This window comes from Eriocheir sinensis, chromosome 17, assembly GCF_024679095.1.
Source record: "Eriocheir sinensis breed Jianghai 21 chromosome 17, ASM2467909v1, whole genome shotgun sequence".
Classification (NCBI taxonomy): domain Eukaryota; kingdom Metazoa; phylum Arthropoda; class Malacostraca; order Decapoda; family Varunidae; genus Eriocheir; species Eriocheir sinensis.
The window spans coordinates 14,116,102-14,132,149 of NC_066525.1; the positions used below are offsets into that span (position 1 = coordinate 14,116,102).

The 16,048-nt window shown below is 37.8% G+C and overlaps 1 protein-coding gene across 7 annotated transcripts in view; it reads right to left on the reverse strand.

The window, feature by feature from the left end:
• The window catches only part of LOC126999980 (cholesterol transporter ABCA5-like), a 50,756-nt gene that overhangs the window by 6,284 nt on the left and 28,424 nt on the right, over nucleotides 1–16,048 (reverse strand). For 6 of the 7 annotated variants that reach the window (XM_050863313.1, XM_050863316.1, XM_050863315.1 and 3 more), the window contains exons 22-32: nucleotides 15,426–15,521; nucleotides 14,445–14,610; nucleotides 13,015–13,629; nucleotides 11,914–12,060; nucleotides 11,530–11,736; nucleotides 4,633–4,793; nucleotides 3,760–3,872; nucleotides 2,842–2,936; nucleotides 2,570–2,661; nucleotides 1,759–1,908; nucleotides 897–1,048 (exon numbers count right to left, since the gene is read on the reverse strand). In XM_050863313.1, coding sequence (XP_050719270.1) covers nucleotides 897–1,048; nucleotides 1,759–1,908; nucleotides 2,570–2,661; nucleotides 2,842–2,936; nucleotides 3,760–3,872; nucleotides 4,633–4,793; nucleotides 11,530–11,736; nucleotides 11,914–12,060; nucleotides 13,015–13,629; nucleotides 14,445–14,610; nucleotides 15,426–15,521 — 1,994 coding nt within the window. Of the gene's footprint in view, nucleotides 1–896; nucleotides 1,049–1,758; nucleotides 1,909–2,569; nucleotides 2,662–2,841; nucleotides 2,937–3,759; nucleotides 3,873–4,632; nucleotides 4,794–11,529; nucleotides 11,737–11,913; nucleotides 12,061–13,014; nucleotides 13,630–14,444; nucleotides 14,611–15,425; nucleotides 15,522–16,048 lie in introns of those variants that run through there. The other variant, XM_050863319.1, reaches the window with a different exon arrangement.

Sequence of the window (16,048 nt, forward strand, 5' to 3'; positions counted from 1 at the left end):
TGGGATGCAAGATGAAGTGAAGATTCCTGGGGCAGTATATTACATATTGGATTCATCACAGAACTAACAATACAAAGAAAATTTCCAAATTTTGCAAAACTTTGTTAAAAAATGTTTTAAGTGTTATCAAGACATTCTTTGGTGGACTGTCACCAGCAGTGATGTGCAGCCTGTGAACATTTCTGGTCCTCTCCAGATGAGGATTAAGATATTAAAAATTGACATAACCTAATAAAATTTGAAAATAGAGAAAATGGCATATGTGTGTTGTGTGTATGTGGTTTTGTAGGGATAGGCAGAGCCTTTTCCTTAATTTTGTTGGCATGTTACATATGGTGCATAGCATGCTTATAAGTGGCTGCCTCAAGTACTTTATGGCAGCAGTGCTGCCATTTTGCTTATAATGTGCTTACACCATTTTTTTCCATGAGGTGAGAGGATGTAGATAAATCTCAAGGAAAGATTAGATGTTATTGTATTATGACTGGAGTGACAGAATGGCTGGCATAAAACACTCAAAGTAGAGTGATGGTAGCATGATGCAGTATGTTCTAATGCTGACAAAATTAGGACGAGGTCTAAGATCAGTTCTTTAAGTTACTTTATTTTTTTCATGAATATGTAAAACTGCTGGAACTAGGTGGATGTGCATGCAACAGCACCATGCACCTAGGCACTCAGTGACTATTTTTGACTTGTATAAATGGAATGTACATTTAACAGACAATATTAACTATCATCAAAGCAAATTGAAGAGATAAGTCAAATACTAACTTTCAAAATTACATAAGTAATCTCAGTATCACACATTGAAGTAAATATCAAATATATTTACTCCTTAATTATACTTTAGTTATTCAATTACTTAAACATTATATACAGAAAATTTGTCTTACCTTTTTCTAATGTCTCAAAAATGAGAGCAAGACTAGTCACATCAGTTTGAGGAACTTTGTAAATAAGTCGTTCATCAAACTGTTCATCCAAAACAGCATTAGGGAAGGTTTCCTGGACCAGTGTTTGGACCTCTTCTATCATGTTATTCGTCCTAGGGAAAAGAAGTTGTCTGTTAGTTTTGCAAGCATCATATGGCACAGACACATACATTATAATAATCACCATCCTCATCCCAATATCCTGGAAATGCAGAGTGGGGAGTCAAAAAGGCCAGTGAAGAAAGAGAAGACAAAGCTGAGAAAAAAGAGAAAGCATAGTGATATAAATCACAATGTTGTACAATGCAAACTTATACATTGAGTAATTATTGCTTTGTAGACATTGACAACAGCAAAGGAAATAGACAGACAACCCTACCTGAGCCAGGAGTTAAAATGAATAACTGGAATTCAAAGGAATTGCACAACTGGGTCGGTTACAATATTGGGACTGTTTTTACATAAATAGAATTGTATCCAAAGCTATGACTTCTTATGTATCACAGTAATTTTTAAATAACTGGGACAAGTGAGGCATACTGAACCCTAGTGCCGTCGCATGACCTCATGAAGGTCATCTAGTCTTAAGCCTTGAGCCACAACCCCCATATATGCGACCCTACATATATATAACATTGGTAAAAACTGTCCAAACAAAGGAGGTTATTTTTAATTTAAACAACTGGGACTGCTATGGATTTAAGCACTGTTTTTACAGATAATAACATGAATTGTAATATAAAAAATTGCAATTCAAAACCATATTTGAAGAGGTATCACCCAAGAAATGACTGTCACCCCACATCTTAGAATTATCACTAACTGTTGTTCATTTGTTGATGAGCTGGGATGAGGGAAAGCACTGGCACTGACGAGGGACACTGGAGGTGGTGCCCGCTCTTTCTGAACCTTTACCTCCAGCGTGTACCCTCCACCATACTTGTTTTTCAGATGCTGGATGGGGCCAATGCACCTGAGGAAAGAAACTGCAATGTTACAAGGATTCATTTTAGTGAGTACATTATCAGTACAATTAATGATTAATAATTATAATTTCATTGTCAAACATTTCAATAGGGTGTCTGGTTACTTCTGTAATATTTAAAGAAGAGCACATATTCTTTCTTACTACCACACTGATAAGCTTTATTGAGATACCTAAATTACTTTACAAAGCAGAAAGAATATTACTATTATCATTATTAAGGTATACGATTGAATTACATTCCTAGCTACTAAAAATAGAGAATTAGTCATAAGAGCTACCCATGATGATATTTACCCAACCAAGAAAGCCTACTGGCGCTATAGTCCAGGACATGAAAAAAAAAAATAATAAATAAATAAATAAATAAATAAATAAATAAATAAATAAATAAAATAAAATAAAATAAACAAATAAATAAATAAAAATCCTAAGATATAAACATCAGTACTCTAAATATAGTACACTTCTTTTCCATTATAGTTTGTATGGTTGTATTTTACATGATTTTAATCAAGCTTTTATGAACCAGGCTTTTCAGAGGCATATTCATCTACAGTGCTTAAGCAAGCCTTTGGATGATGGATCACAGGTTATTATAAGCAAATTAAATCATTGGATTCAGAGAAAGAATGCTCTGAAGTCTTACCTCATACTGCCTCGAACTAATATGCCAATGGAAGAACAGAGAGCATCTGCCTCCTCCATGGAATGTGTTGTTAGTATAGCACTGCGTTCATCCTAGGACACAACGAAAATAAAAGAAATTAAAGGATAGGTACTCAAGAACTTTAGGATCCCATCATAAACAGATCTTTACTCTGGTTTATGAATTCTCAATCACACACATTTTAACACCTTAATTACAAAAAAAGAGAACTGATGATGTAACATTAGCTCATCAGTCACTACAACACTTACTCGGAAAGATGAAAGGATAGAGTTCCACAGGAAACGTTTTGATTTGGGGTCCATGCCTGTTGAAGGTTCATCCAACAGCACCACTTTTGGTCGACCTATTAACAAAATGTCATTCAAAAAGTGAAACAAAGTATAAGTAAGAAAAAGTCTGGGGTAAACCTTTGGTGGGTTCTGCGAGTGGGGACCTGGAACATCCTGATTCTGTCAGAAGATTGCTGTCTGCCTCGTTTCTCAAGTATGTTGAAAAAGTGAAGGTAAACAAGGTGGTAGTCTGAGATGTAGAAGCCTAATTAGCTATTGAAAGAGTCAGTAAGGAGGCTGTGGTATGGTTGGAGGGTGGACAGGCAGTTGGTGTTTGTAACACGTGCAGAGCTGCTCAAACCTGGAGGTGAACCCCATAACCCAAAAGTTGGATGTGGTCTAGACTATCCTATATATATATATATATATATATATATATATATATATATATATATATATATATATATATATATATATATATATATATATATATATATATATATATATATATATATATATATATATATATATATATATATATATATATATATATATATATATATATATATATATATATATATATATATATATATATATATATATATATATATATATATATATATATATATATATATATATATATATATATATATATATATATATATATATATATATATATATATATATATATATATATATATAAAAAGTTACCATTACTCCTGACTGGAAAAGGGGGCTGGTCATCCCTATCTAAATTACTATTTACTGCCATAATTTTTTTTTTTATCAACCCTGCATCATTCTTAACCATTCTTTAATATTCCTTGCTTATTCATGCTTCCTTCAAGCCTCATAGGACATTCACTTCACCTCACAGCACTTCAAGAGTAAGCTTACCCAGCATGCTAAGAATGTAGCTCAGCTTCCTCTTGGTACCTCCAGAACAGTCCTTACTTTTCTTGTTCCTGTGTTCATCTATTTCAAGGCCCTTTACATATGTGTCTACCAACCTGGTGGGGAAAAACAGCATTACCTCTCCCACTTTTACGCTACTTAATAAAATAAGATAAATTCATTATAACAAGGAAAGATAGTTCATGAACTTGGATTAGTATAATCATTTTTCATATTTCAATCAATCATATTCAGTAAAAAATGCAAAGTTAAGCCTTCAATAGTATTAATATAAATAAAAATGTATTGTACAGTGGCACATCAAATTTTGCAACAATTCAATTTGGAAATCTGTTTCATGGCAGCCTAAAATATTCCAAGAATTGACTTTTGCATAAGAGAAAAAGGTTTTTCCAGCTTAATTTTGTCACCAGCTACCACCCATTGTAAGCTTTCACTGTTATTTTGTGTTGCATAGGCTATTTGATGGTTTAAGCTGTTTTGAGGGGCTGAAATTGCTGTTCATGCCTTACAGGGGTTATTTCTTAAAGTTTGGACTATGTCCATGGGTGCATCAATTATTGGTGGAAAATCAACATTAGTCCCATCCCACATTCCTGCTACACTGCAGTAATAAATTATATAAATACCTTTGGTAACCAAAGTATTTTGTAAAAAATCATTAGTGTCACAATATTCATATAATCATGATCATAAGCAACTCAATTTTTCTTTGGGTGATGTTTTTTGTCGTTTTACTGAGAATCATTGTCACAATATTCACCTATTCATGACTATATGCAACTTTGTTTTATCTTTAATGACAAAAGGAAAGAAGCAAAGGCATAGGACAGAAAAAATGACATGGTTTCATACGATTTGATTTGGTCCTTCCTGATGCCTCGTATCTCAGCATAAGTAGCGATGTGTTCAGCTACAGTGATGTTGCCCCAGAGGGCATCATGCTGGGGACAGTAGCCCATTGTCTCGAACACTGCCGACATGCTTGACTGGATGTCCTCTCCACATATTTGTACCTGAAGGTCAATCAGATGAATAGTTACATTCATAGTGGCATCCTACTCTGCAACATATCTTTGTGCAAGTTCTATAAACACAAAGTACCTTGTTGCACTGGTATCCTCCTTACATATTTAACTATATTTAAAGTTTTCAAGTTATTAGATGTGTATACTCTATTATAAGTATCTGTAGTGTAGTGGTTCACATGCCTAGCTACAAATCCGTGGGTCCTGGTTCGATACCAGCCCAGGCAGTCAGTGTGCAGCCCACCCAGCTGTTTCTCCTCCTATTACAGCTGTTGTATACATAGATACCTATTTATAGGACATCTATAATAGCTGTATAAGCCTCCGTGGTCTATTGGTCAGCATGCCTGGCTTCTACTTCGCGGGCCAGGGTTCGAATCCCACCTGGGCAGTCAGCGTGCAGCTCACCCAGCTGTTCATCCTCCCTTTCAGGCTGGTCAATAAATGGGTACCTGGGGAAACCTGGGGAAGGTAAACTGTGGTAACCTGGATGTCACACTGGCCCTGTGTCCCGGGGTAATTGGCTCCCTCCCACCACAGGCTCAAGGGCCAATGTTACGGAGATGAGCACTGAGGCCATGCGCTGCTACAGCGTATGCCCCCAACTTTACCTTACCTTATAATAGCTGTCCCATAAATAGGTACCTATTATAGCTGTCCTATAAATAGGTACCTATTATAGCTGTCCTATAAATTGCTCCTCGGGACACTCAAAATCGCCAGAGAAAAAATTTGGCAAGGTCGCTTTTCCTCCCCCTCTGTCCCCCTGTCCCTCCTTATATCCCTGGGGATGGGAACTGTCAGGCGAGTCCAGGTGTGTGTGTGTGTGTGTGTGTGTGTGTAGGAGAGAGAGAGAGAGAGAGAGAGAGAGAGAGAGAGAGAGAGAGAGAGAGAGAGAGAGAGAGAGAGAGAGAGAGAGAGTATGCAAGAGGATTAAAAGGAAAGGAGAATTGGAGTGAAGGAGGGAAGGGTTCTTCTTCTTTGTTTTATTATAATTATTATTATTATTGTTATTATTATTATTATTATTATTATTATTATTTTTAGTAGTAGTAGTAGAACGGCATCACTATCAATATCATTACCTTCATGATTTCTCTCTCTTATTCCCTATCCTCTTTCTCTTCTTCTTCTTCTTCTTCTTCTTCTTCTTCTTCCTCCTCCTCCTCCTCCTCCTCCTCCTCGCTTCCCTAATTAGTGGGCTAGAACTAGGAAAGTTTTCCGCCTCTCTCTCTCTCTCTCTCTCTGATCTCCTATTCTGCCTTTGACAATAAATGAAATGATGGGCGGACGCACCTGAGCATACTGAAAAAGGGAAATAAAAAATAAGGAGAAAGAGGAGGATAACACAATCAGACACCCCCCATACACACACACACACACACACTCCCAAACACTCACTCAGTCAGAGAGAGAGAGAGAGAGAGAGAGAGAGAGAGAGAGAGAGAGAGAGAATCGATGCTTATTTATTATCTTATTACCGTAATCTTTAACATACTACTACTATATTAATAATAATAATTAATATTCCTGTTATTATTATTATTATTATTAATAATAATAATAATAATAATAATAATATTATTATTATTATTATTATTATTATTATTATTATTATTATTATTATTATTATTAATATAAATACTACTACTGCTACTACTAATACTACTACTACTACTACTAATAATAATAATAATAATAATAATAATAATAATAATAATAATAATAATAATAATAATAATAATAATAATAATAATAATAATAGTAATAAACAATAATAAAAAAAATAATATTATTAAAAAAATTACCAAAATATATATAAATAATAATAATAATAAATAATAATAATAAATAATAATAATAATAATAATAATAAATATAATATAAATAATAATAATATGATAATAAAAGAAGATTTTTCCTCATTTCTCCAGTTCCCCTTCCTCCTTCCTTTATCCTCTACTTTCTACTTTCTTTCTCCGCCTCTGCTCTCACTCCAGAGGTCAAACTACACATATACACAAACAGCGACACATTCTTTATATATTTCCAGATTCCACTGACGCCACTCCTGGACGAGGACCAGAGCGAGTTCCCTCAGAGACCTTGACCCTGACTAGATTCAGAGACACAGCCCTCTCCCTCTCATTTCTCACCCTCTCCTCCTCTCCTCTCGCCCCGCCTCCTCCTCCCCCTCCTCCTCTCTACCCTCCCCCCCCTCCCCCCCCTCTCTCCACTCCCCCTCTCTCTCTCTCTCCCTCTCTCTCCCTCCTCTCTCTCCCTCCCTCTCCTCGCCCTCTTTCCCCTTTCCTCCCTCCCACTCCCTCTATCTCCCTCTCTCTCTCTCTCTTGTTCTTTCTTCGCCATTCACGACCCTCTGTCTCATTTAAAAGCAAAAGCAAAGCAAATATATAGATAAACACTACTCACTGCTCTTTCCTCCTTACCAAGATGGCGCTAAAGAATGTTTTTGATTGCACAGGAAACTTCTCATTTCTTCTTCTCAGGACGATCACTCGCAAGAAGATCTCCTGTTGGACACAGCAGATGCCTCTAATGACTCACTCTTTGTTCTCCACACAGGTACAAACGACGTCACCACGACCGGTCTGAGGAACTGCTGGACAAGTACCGTAGGCTCATCCAGCAGTATAAGTCTAAATCCCCTAATATTTTGATTTCAGGAATTCTACCACGGACATGGGATGAGGGCGACTTCTACAGTAAGGCCTTCAGCCTCAACAACCGCCTACAGACTCTCTGCGGAGAACTTGACGTCGAGTTCTTTAACGCCTGGAACCATTTCTACGGCCAGAGTAAACTTTTCCAAAGGGACGGCATACACCTGTCCCCATCGAGCAGCCAGATTCGAAGGCTCCTCAACAACGCCAGACGTAACGCCCGAACAACAAAAAACGACTCTCAGCCACGTCCTTCCATCCCGCCTGTGTAAATAGACACCATACACCGCAACAGACTCGTAACATTGAACCCTCCAGTACCTCTATTACCAAGCTTCAAGATAACCTAAGAGTCCTTAGTTTCAATGCGCGTAGCCTAAGAAACAAATTTTATGAACTGCGATGTCTTGCTCTGACAGAAAACTTTGACGTAATTGCTATAACCGAAACATTTATCGACACCACTAATATTGATTTAAGTTCCGAATACAACATAGATGGCTACAGATTCTTCAACAATGATCGTGTAAACCGTAGAGGGGGTGGTGTCGCCCTTTTTGTCAAAAGCTACTTGCAACCTACTGACAAAACACCAAGAAACAGTAACGTTGAACATTTGTGCGTGCAAGTAAACATTGCAAAAGTCAATTTAAATATATCTGTCACTTACAGGCCTCCGGGGCAATCACTTGATGGCGATCTTGAAATGTACAGCGTCTTAAGGCAGTCACTTAATAACAGCGACTCACTGATACTAGGAGACTTTAAACTCCCCCATATCGACTGGGCGACACTGTCGGGTACAGAAGGTGAGTCCCATAGAATGATCGAATTTCTAGAAGAAAATTATCTAAGCCAAATGGTTTCTGAACCAACTCGACAAAATAACATACTTGACCTTGTTATAGCGACCCAAGATAACCTAGTCAGTAATGTCACGGTAGGAGAACACCTCGGTTCCTGCGATCATAAACTAGTGCGCGTTGACATTAGAGCTCAAACATCGGTGACTGAAAATAAAGTTAAGGTGCCCAATTTCAAAAGAGCCAACTTCGTAGAAATCCGACGAAAACTAATAGATATGCAACTATCAGATGACGGCAATGCAGAGGACGCCTGGCTAAACTTTAAAAATCACTCACTCACTCAGCAGGACACATTTGTCCCCTTGTGCTAGAACTGAATTAACACTAAGACCCGTCCACCTTGGTTTAATAGCGAAATTAAACACTCAGTCAAGGAGAGAAAATTGTCTTACAGGTTAAAGAAAGACCAAAGCACGCCCGAAAACATTAGACTTTACAATGATGCAAGGCGACGAGTAAAAAGATTAGTGCATCAGGCAAAGCGTAGATATGAAGAAAATATTGCAGCCAACTGTAAAAATAATCCGAAATCCTTCTTCAGTTACATAAACAACAGAAAGGCAATCAGAAGTGGAATTGGACCTTTAACAAACAGCGACGGTGCACTAGTGACTAACAGCCAACACGTTGCAAACCTATTAAATAATTACTTTTCCTCGGTGTTTAATAATAACAGTCCTCCCACCACCACCACCAACACCAGTACTAATGTAAATCCCGAGCATGCATTGTCTAACTTTGAAATAAAACCCGATGAAGTCCTTAAAGCCCTCAAATCACTTAAAACAAATAAAAGTCCTGGACCTGATAAAGTATATCCAACTCTGCTGAAAGAAACAAAGAGCGAAATACTCTCCTCCCTCACAACCGTATTCAATATGTCCTTGCGACAAGGCATTGTCCCTTCAGATTGGAAAAAGGCTAACGTGACACCGATTTTTAAGAAAGGAGACAAAAAAGTACCAGGTAATTACAGGCCCATTAGTCTAACTTCGGTTGTAGGTAAGCTACTTGAGGGCATAATTAGAGACAAAATTGTGAGTTACCTTGAAAGCCACTCATTAATTGGGGACTCACAACATGGCTTCCGAAACAAAAGATCCTGCCTATCAAATCTATTAACCTTTTATAACAACCTCTTCACTGTTTATGACGTAACCAAATCACTGGACGTAGTCTATCTTGATTTCCAGAAAGCGTTTGATAAAGTCCCGCATCATAAATTACTTTACAAATTAAAGCAAATAGGTATTGACGGTCAGGTAAACCAATGGATCGCGAATTGGTTGAGCAACAGACAACAAAGAGTAGTGATTGACGGATTTAACTCAGAGTGGGCGCCGGTCACTAGTGGCGTCCCTCAGGGCTCGGTTCTTGGCCCAGTGCTCTTCATTATTTACATCAACGACGTGGATGTTGGACTCAATAACCGCATTAGTAAATTTGCAGACGACACAAAGATTGGTAACTCGGTTCTCACTGATGAAGACAGGCAAAGCCTCCAAGAGGATTTGCACAAAATTTCAGCTTGGTCGGATAGATGGGAGATGCCCTTTAACGTAGACAAGTGCCAGGTCCTTCAAGTTGGAACGAGGAATAAGAAGTTTGATTACGAAATGCGCGTTAAACTCAAAAGCGTTCAATGCGTCAAGGACTTGGGGTCAAAATCGCGTCAAACCTCAAATTCTCACAGCAATGCATCGATGCAGCAAATAAAGCGAACAGAATGTTGGGCTTCATTAAAAGAAACTTTTTATTTAAGAATAAAGATGTAATACTGCCGCTCTACAACAGTTTAGTCAGACCCCACTTGGAATATGCGGTACAGTTTTGGTCTCCCCACCATGCAAAGGATATTGCCAAATTAGAAGGTGTTCAGCGTCGGGCAACGAAAATTATCCCTTCCTTGCACAACAAATCCTACGAAGAAAGGCTTTCTACCCTTAACATGTTCTCTCTTGAGAAACGTCGCCTCCGAGGAAAACTGATCGAATGTTTTAAAATACTTAATGGTTTCACGAATGTAGACAGATCAACATTGTTTATGATCGATGACACTTTGCGCACGAAGAACAATGGCGTAAAACTCAGATGTAGACAAGTAAATTCAGACTGCACCAAATTTTTCTTCACTAACGTTGTAGTGCGAGAATGGAATAAGCTCCCACCATCAGTGGTCCAGTGTAACATGATTGACTCCTTCAAAAATAAGCTCGACCGTCACTTCCTTCAACTTAATATCAACTAGAGTAGAAATGCAACGTTTTGGAGTCTTCTGATTAATGTAAAATCACTTAGGTTTAAGGACAGACCACCAAGTCTGGACCATGGGGTCTGTGTGGTCTGATTTTCTATGTAAATCTATCTATGTAAATCTCTCTCTCCTACACACACACACACACACATACCTGGACTCACCTGACAGTTCCCATCCCCAGGGACATAAGGAGGGACAGGGGGACAGAGGGGGAGGAAAAGTGACCTTGCCAAATTTCGTCTCTGGCGATTTTGTGTCCCGAGGAGCAATGCTTATGATAGTACCTATTATAGCTGTCCTATAAATAGGTACCTTTTTATAGAACAGCTATAATAGGTACCTATTTATAGGACAGCTATTTTTTTTTTTTTTTTTTTTTTTTTTTTACGTCTCCGCCTATTGCGCCGGTAGGCTTGTTTGAGGGGCCTGGATGGTATTCGACCCCAGCCCGTCATGGCGCAGGCAAGTGTTTATAGTGGCACCATCTTCTAATTGGTACCTATTTATAGGACAGCTATAATAGGTACCTATTTATAGGACAGCTATAATAGGTACCTATTTATAGGACAGCTATAATAGGTACCTATTTATAGGACAGCTATAATAGGTACCTATTTATAGGACAGCTATAATAGGTACCTATTTATAGGACAGCTATAATAGCTTTCCTATAAATAGGTACCTGGGGAAACTATCACAGAACTGGTGAAAAATCATACACAAGTTGGAAAAATCCAAACATTAGTGGTGGAAAATTGTTATCTATTCTAACTTGCAGTAATTGTCAAAAATTATATTTTGAAAGTTGTTATTGGCAAGATCCTACTATATTTGTTTCCCCTTTTGATGTTTTCATCCTTGGGATCAAGGTTATGAAAAGTAAAGCATCTCCTCTTGGCATCTGTGCTAATTCTACTTACTCTTCCCCATGACGGGGTCTCTTCAGCTGTCATGATGCTTAGAGTGGTTGTTTTTCCAGCACCATTTGGACCCAGCAATCCGAACACCTGACTCGCCTTCACCTCAAATGAAACACTCTTCAGGGCAGGGAAGGATTCATCCTCCTTATTTTTTTTGCAAGGATTATTATTTCCATTTTCCTTCTTTTTGTACAATTTGCCAAGATCCTGGAACACACAATTTTTCATGTACAACAGAAACAAAAGGAACAAGCCACCCTATTTATATTAAGCAATTAATAGAATTTTGAATTTAAAAATATACATTATGGCTCCAAGATTAAATTCATCCCCCAACACATTTGCAAAGTTTCTCTTTATATACATAAGATTTCAATTACTTACATATATGAGGACTGGGGATGAAAAGGAGTTCTCCATAAGTGCAGCACATACATTTTTCCTCTCCTGTTTCACATCTTCATCCTCCCCCTCAGCTCCAGCCACTCCTCTTTCTTCCAACAGATTCAAACCTGCAGTTTTTTTCTTGGTCTGTAAAATTTCAGAACATTTTCCATTAAGAAGGGAACAGCTAAAGTTATACTGATTGCTGTAATGATACTATGACTAGACTGATGATACTCAATTCAAGTTTTCCATCCTACCATTAAGTACCAGCTGTTACTAATTAGTATAAAAATAAATGGGCTTTAACTACCCACCTTCAGCTTTCACACTAATACAGGTTGAATTCTCAGACTGTTACTATGAGGGAGTTGATGAATACTATACTGAATTGGCTCTATTGCCAGAAGAACTAAAACATGTGTAATACAGTGGGACGTCACAGGTCTCAGAAGTTAGGACGGGTGATGCATTCATAGTACTGCCCGACTGATATATCTTGTGTAGTAAAAAAACATGAAAACCAGCTTTCAATATCCATGGGTGAATTCAGTACCAAAGTAAAGACCAAAACTGCTAGTGAAATAGCAGTTGGCCATCTTGGAATAGATTACAAACAATGGGAATTTATGTAAAGAAACTGATCAAGTAGCAGCCTGTAGCAGGCTTTTTTCTCATTTGTTTTTGCCCTTGAGGTGCTCCTTTGACTACGATTTATAAACTTGGGAATCTTGCAAAATAATAAGAGAAAGCAAAGATGAGCACAAAGAGGAATGGAGAGAAAAATGCTGGATATAATATGAAGAGACAGGAAACAAGCATCATGATTAGAGGACAGACAAAAGTAAAAGATATTTAAATGACCATCAAGAATATGAAATGGAGTTGGGCAGGTCTAATCATGGGCAAAACTGATAGCAAATGAACAACTAAAGTATCAGAGTGGCAGCCCAGAAATTGAAGAAGTCAGGGCAGAGGACCAGGTGGAGATGAAATTAGAGCATTTGGCAGAGCTGGATTAATGGCAAAAGATGATAAGGATGAAAACAAAATCACAGGACCTTTATGAAAGATGACACATAAGTACGGCAAAATACTCACATCCATCCACAGAGCTGTGCGCCAGCTGCCTCCAAGCTTGACAGTGTCTGCCACTCTCAGCAACAAGTACCAGAAGGGAATGCTAATGACTGTCACCACAAACAAGACAATAATTTCTATTGTCATGTAGTCCCTTACAGTGAGTCTTTCACAACTGTTAGTTAATGAGCATGTTATGTACACTTTGTTTATGTAGTACATCAACCCAAAAGGTATGTAAGGAGGACAAACTACGGTTAAAACAACGTGTAAGATTTGGGCTGGATTTGTGTTCTCACTTTTTACAAGCATGTCAATAAGTGACACAACTGTGTATGTTACAAACCCAAGTGTTGTGACCATGCTTGGGTAAAACTGACGAGCAGTTTCAGACTTATCGAATATGTAGCTCATGACAGCTGAGAAGAGTATGGCAGCTGGTATGTAAAGTAAGTAAAGGATGGCCAGAGTGCCAAAAGCTGGGCCAATGATAAGTGACTTAACACCAAAGGCAGCAATAATGATAAGTAGGCCGATGTAAGACACCATGTAGATGGCAATCATCATTAGGAGATATGATGAGAAGTAAAGGTGGAACCCAACACCATTCAGTCGCAGCATGTACCTTGCCTTAATCTGAAAGAAGAGGATGATGGAATAAATTACATGCTACTGAAAAAAAGATATTATGAAGTTGTCAAGAAGGAAACTCACAGTCACACTGCAGGTTTTCCTCAGTTTTATGCAGGTTCAGTTTGAGTGACAGATAACAAGCACTTGACTTATATTATTCAGATTCTCAACACATCTCCAAAGTTAAGCCATTATGCACTTCAGTGCAGTAAATGGATATACCAATAATAGACAGTTGTCACCTTCCCAGCAAGTGTAGTAACAATGTATCTGCACATCAAGTACAATGTTAAATTACCAACATTTGTTATCATGTAAGTCCTCCTATACTCTTAAAGGTTATTGGTTTGCTGATAGTAGATTTGTTTCTAGGTTCACTTGGTGTTTCAAATTTGGCTATGTTTTACACAAAGCATGACCCGTGATTAAACTGACAGAATCTCACATAAGGTAACCACAATGAAGGCATATTAACAGGCAAGGAATAAGAAGATTCACTATATTATGTATAATTAACTAATGACAAGTTTGACAATATAATGGAGTACATCTCTCACCTTTAACAATTTAGGTGTGTTCCTTATTCAGTGCCCTGACTTTATACCAGTATCAATTAAAAATTTCCTGCATTTATAGTAGTTAAATGTTTTATGGGGTTGTCATGACATGAAACCACATTCTTTTATTATGTCCATTTAAATTTTCTCATATATCCTGCTTATCAATCTGCATTTTTAGATCTTACATCTTGTTAATCTGTGATCTTTGTCAACAATTTATATGAATTTTTCGTAATTCCATCAACCCTTCCAACATACCTCTCTGTCTTGCACCAGGTCCATGGTGAGGCCAGCAGGAATGACAGTGAAAGCAAAGCCAATCATCATTGGTGCAATGAAGGAAGACACATCAAACTCTATAGAGTCTGTGGTGATGGGCAGGGGGTGGCTGAATACCTGGATGGGATCACCCTTTGTGATGGAACTGAAAGTTAACAAAAATATCATAAATATAAAGAAATGCATACTCTCTTGAAATATTGTTTCACTGCTCACTCAAAAAACTTAACCTGGTAGCAGCGACAGGCCAAATTTGTGGCTTTACCGTGTAGCAGCGACGGGCCAAATTTGTGCCATGATTTAAACCCACTAAAATAAATGATACAAAATCTGATCACAGATGTTTTGATATATATTATGAAATGGTTTGTGTGAGGGGTGATTTTTTCTCATTTTTCTCGCTTGGAGGGACCATTAAGAAACATAATACCCACGCTACCGGGTTAAAAGCACTGATACTCTAGAAAAGGAAGACTGATCTATTCTTAAGAGGGGTAAAAACTCAAGCGTAGAGGCATTCCCTGCTATATGATCATGCTACATTCCTAAAAAAAAAAAAAATACTGAATACCACAAGACTTGTAACAAGGATTTAGTAGATACATAAATACAAGGTGCTTGCTGAGTCACAGTCTCTGTAGAATTAGTAAAAATACCACCAGCATATCAGTTCACCAAAAATCAGAATGGTAACATAGGCTTTTCAACATCCTACTCTGTCTTTGTGAGCAATGGGGTTATATGTTGATGATGAGTAAAGAACAGGAACCTATATTAGGGTATAAATATAAATAAACAGAAAGGTAGACCATCACTCATAAGATTTAGGGAAAAAAGGTCAATGTAGGCATAGACAAATTCTCACTATAATATGAGAACTAAAAGAAAACAAATCTATAAACATTACATAGTTTCATATTTATCTAAAAATTACTAGGGAACTCTAGTAAATAATGTTACCTCATAATGGCATTGTTGAGGAGGTTCACGAGAATGGGAATGGAATGCATGTATGAGTCATTGAAGCGTAGCCTCACATTTGCTCTGTCTTCCGGTCTGTTGAGAAAAAAACCCATTTTGTTACATCCTCCCAACTAGGGAATGAAGGAGGTTAACATGCACCTCCTTAAATTCCAAGAATGCCATAAATAGAACACTGCAGTTTCTTCCTAATGATTTTCATTGCCCCTTAACTCATAGTTAGCACCGTTCCAAGGCAACTCAGTCCTGTCAGGACTGAGGGAGGGGGTGTCAAGGGAAGACCACCTGTGAAGTGGACCAATAGGGTGAGCGAGTATTGGAGCAAGAGAGTTGGAAGTAGCAAGATTGAGTGTGCTAAGAGGGAGTGCCAGAACAGTAAGAGATGGTAACTTTTCTGCCATGGCCACCCCCTGGAGGGAAGTTCCTGTGAGGGAGCAGGATATCGGAGATATAGATAGATAGAAATGTCTGAAGTATGGCAAACAAAATGTGAAGGAAAATATATACAGAAGATACTGATAATGTGACAATGATACAAGATAATGTGGCAAATGTAGTCTTTATGACGAGATTACAGGGGGGGGGCTATTACCTAAGCGGAG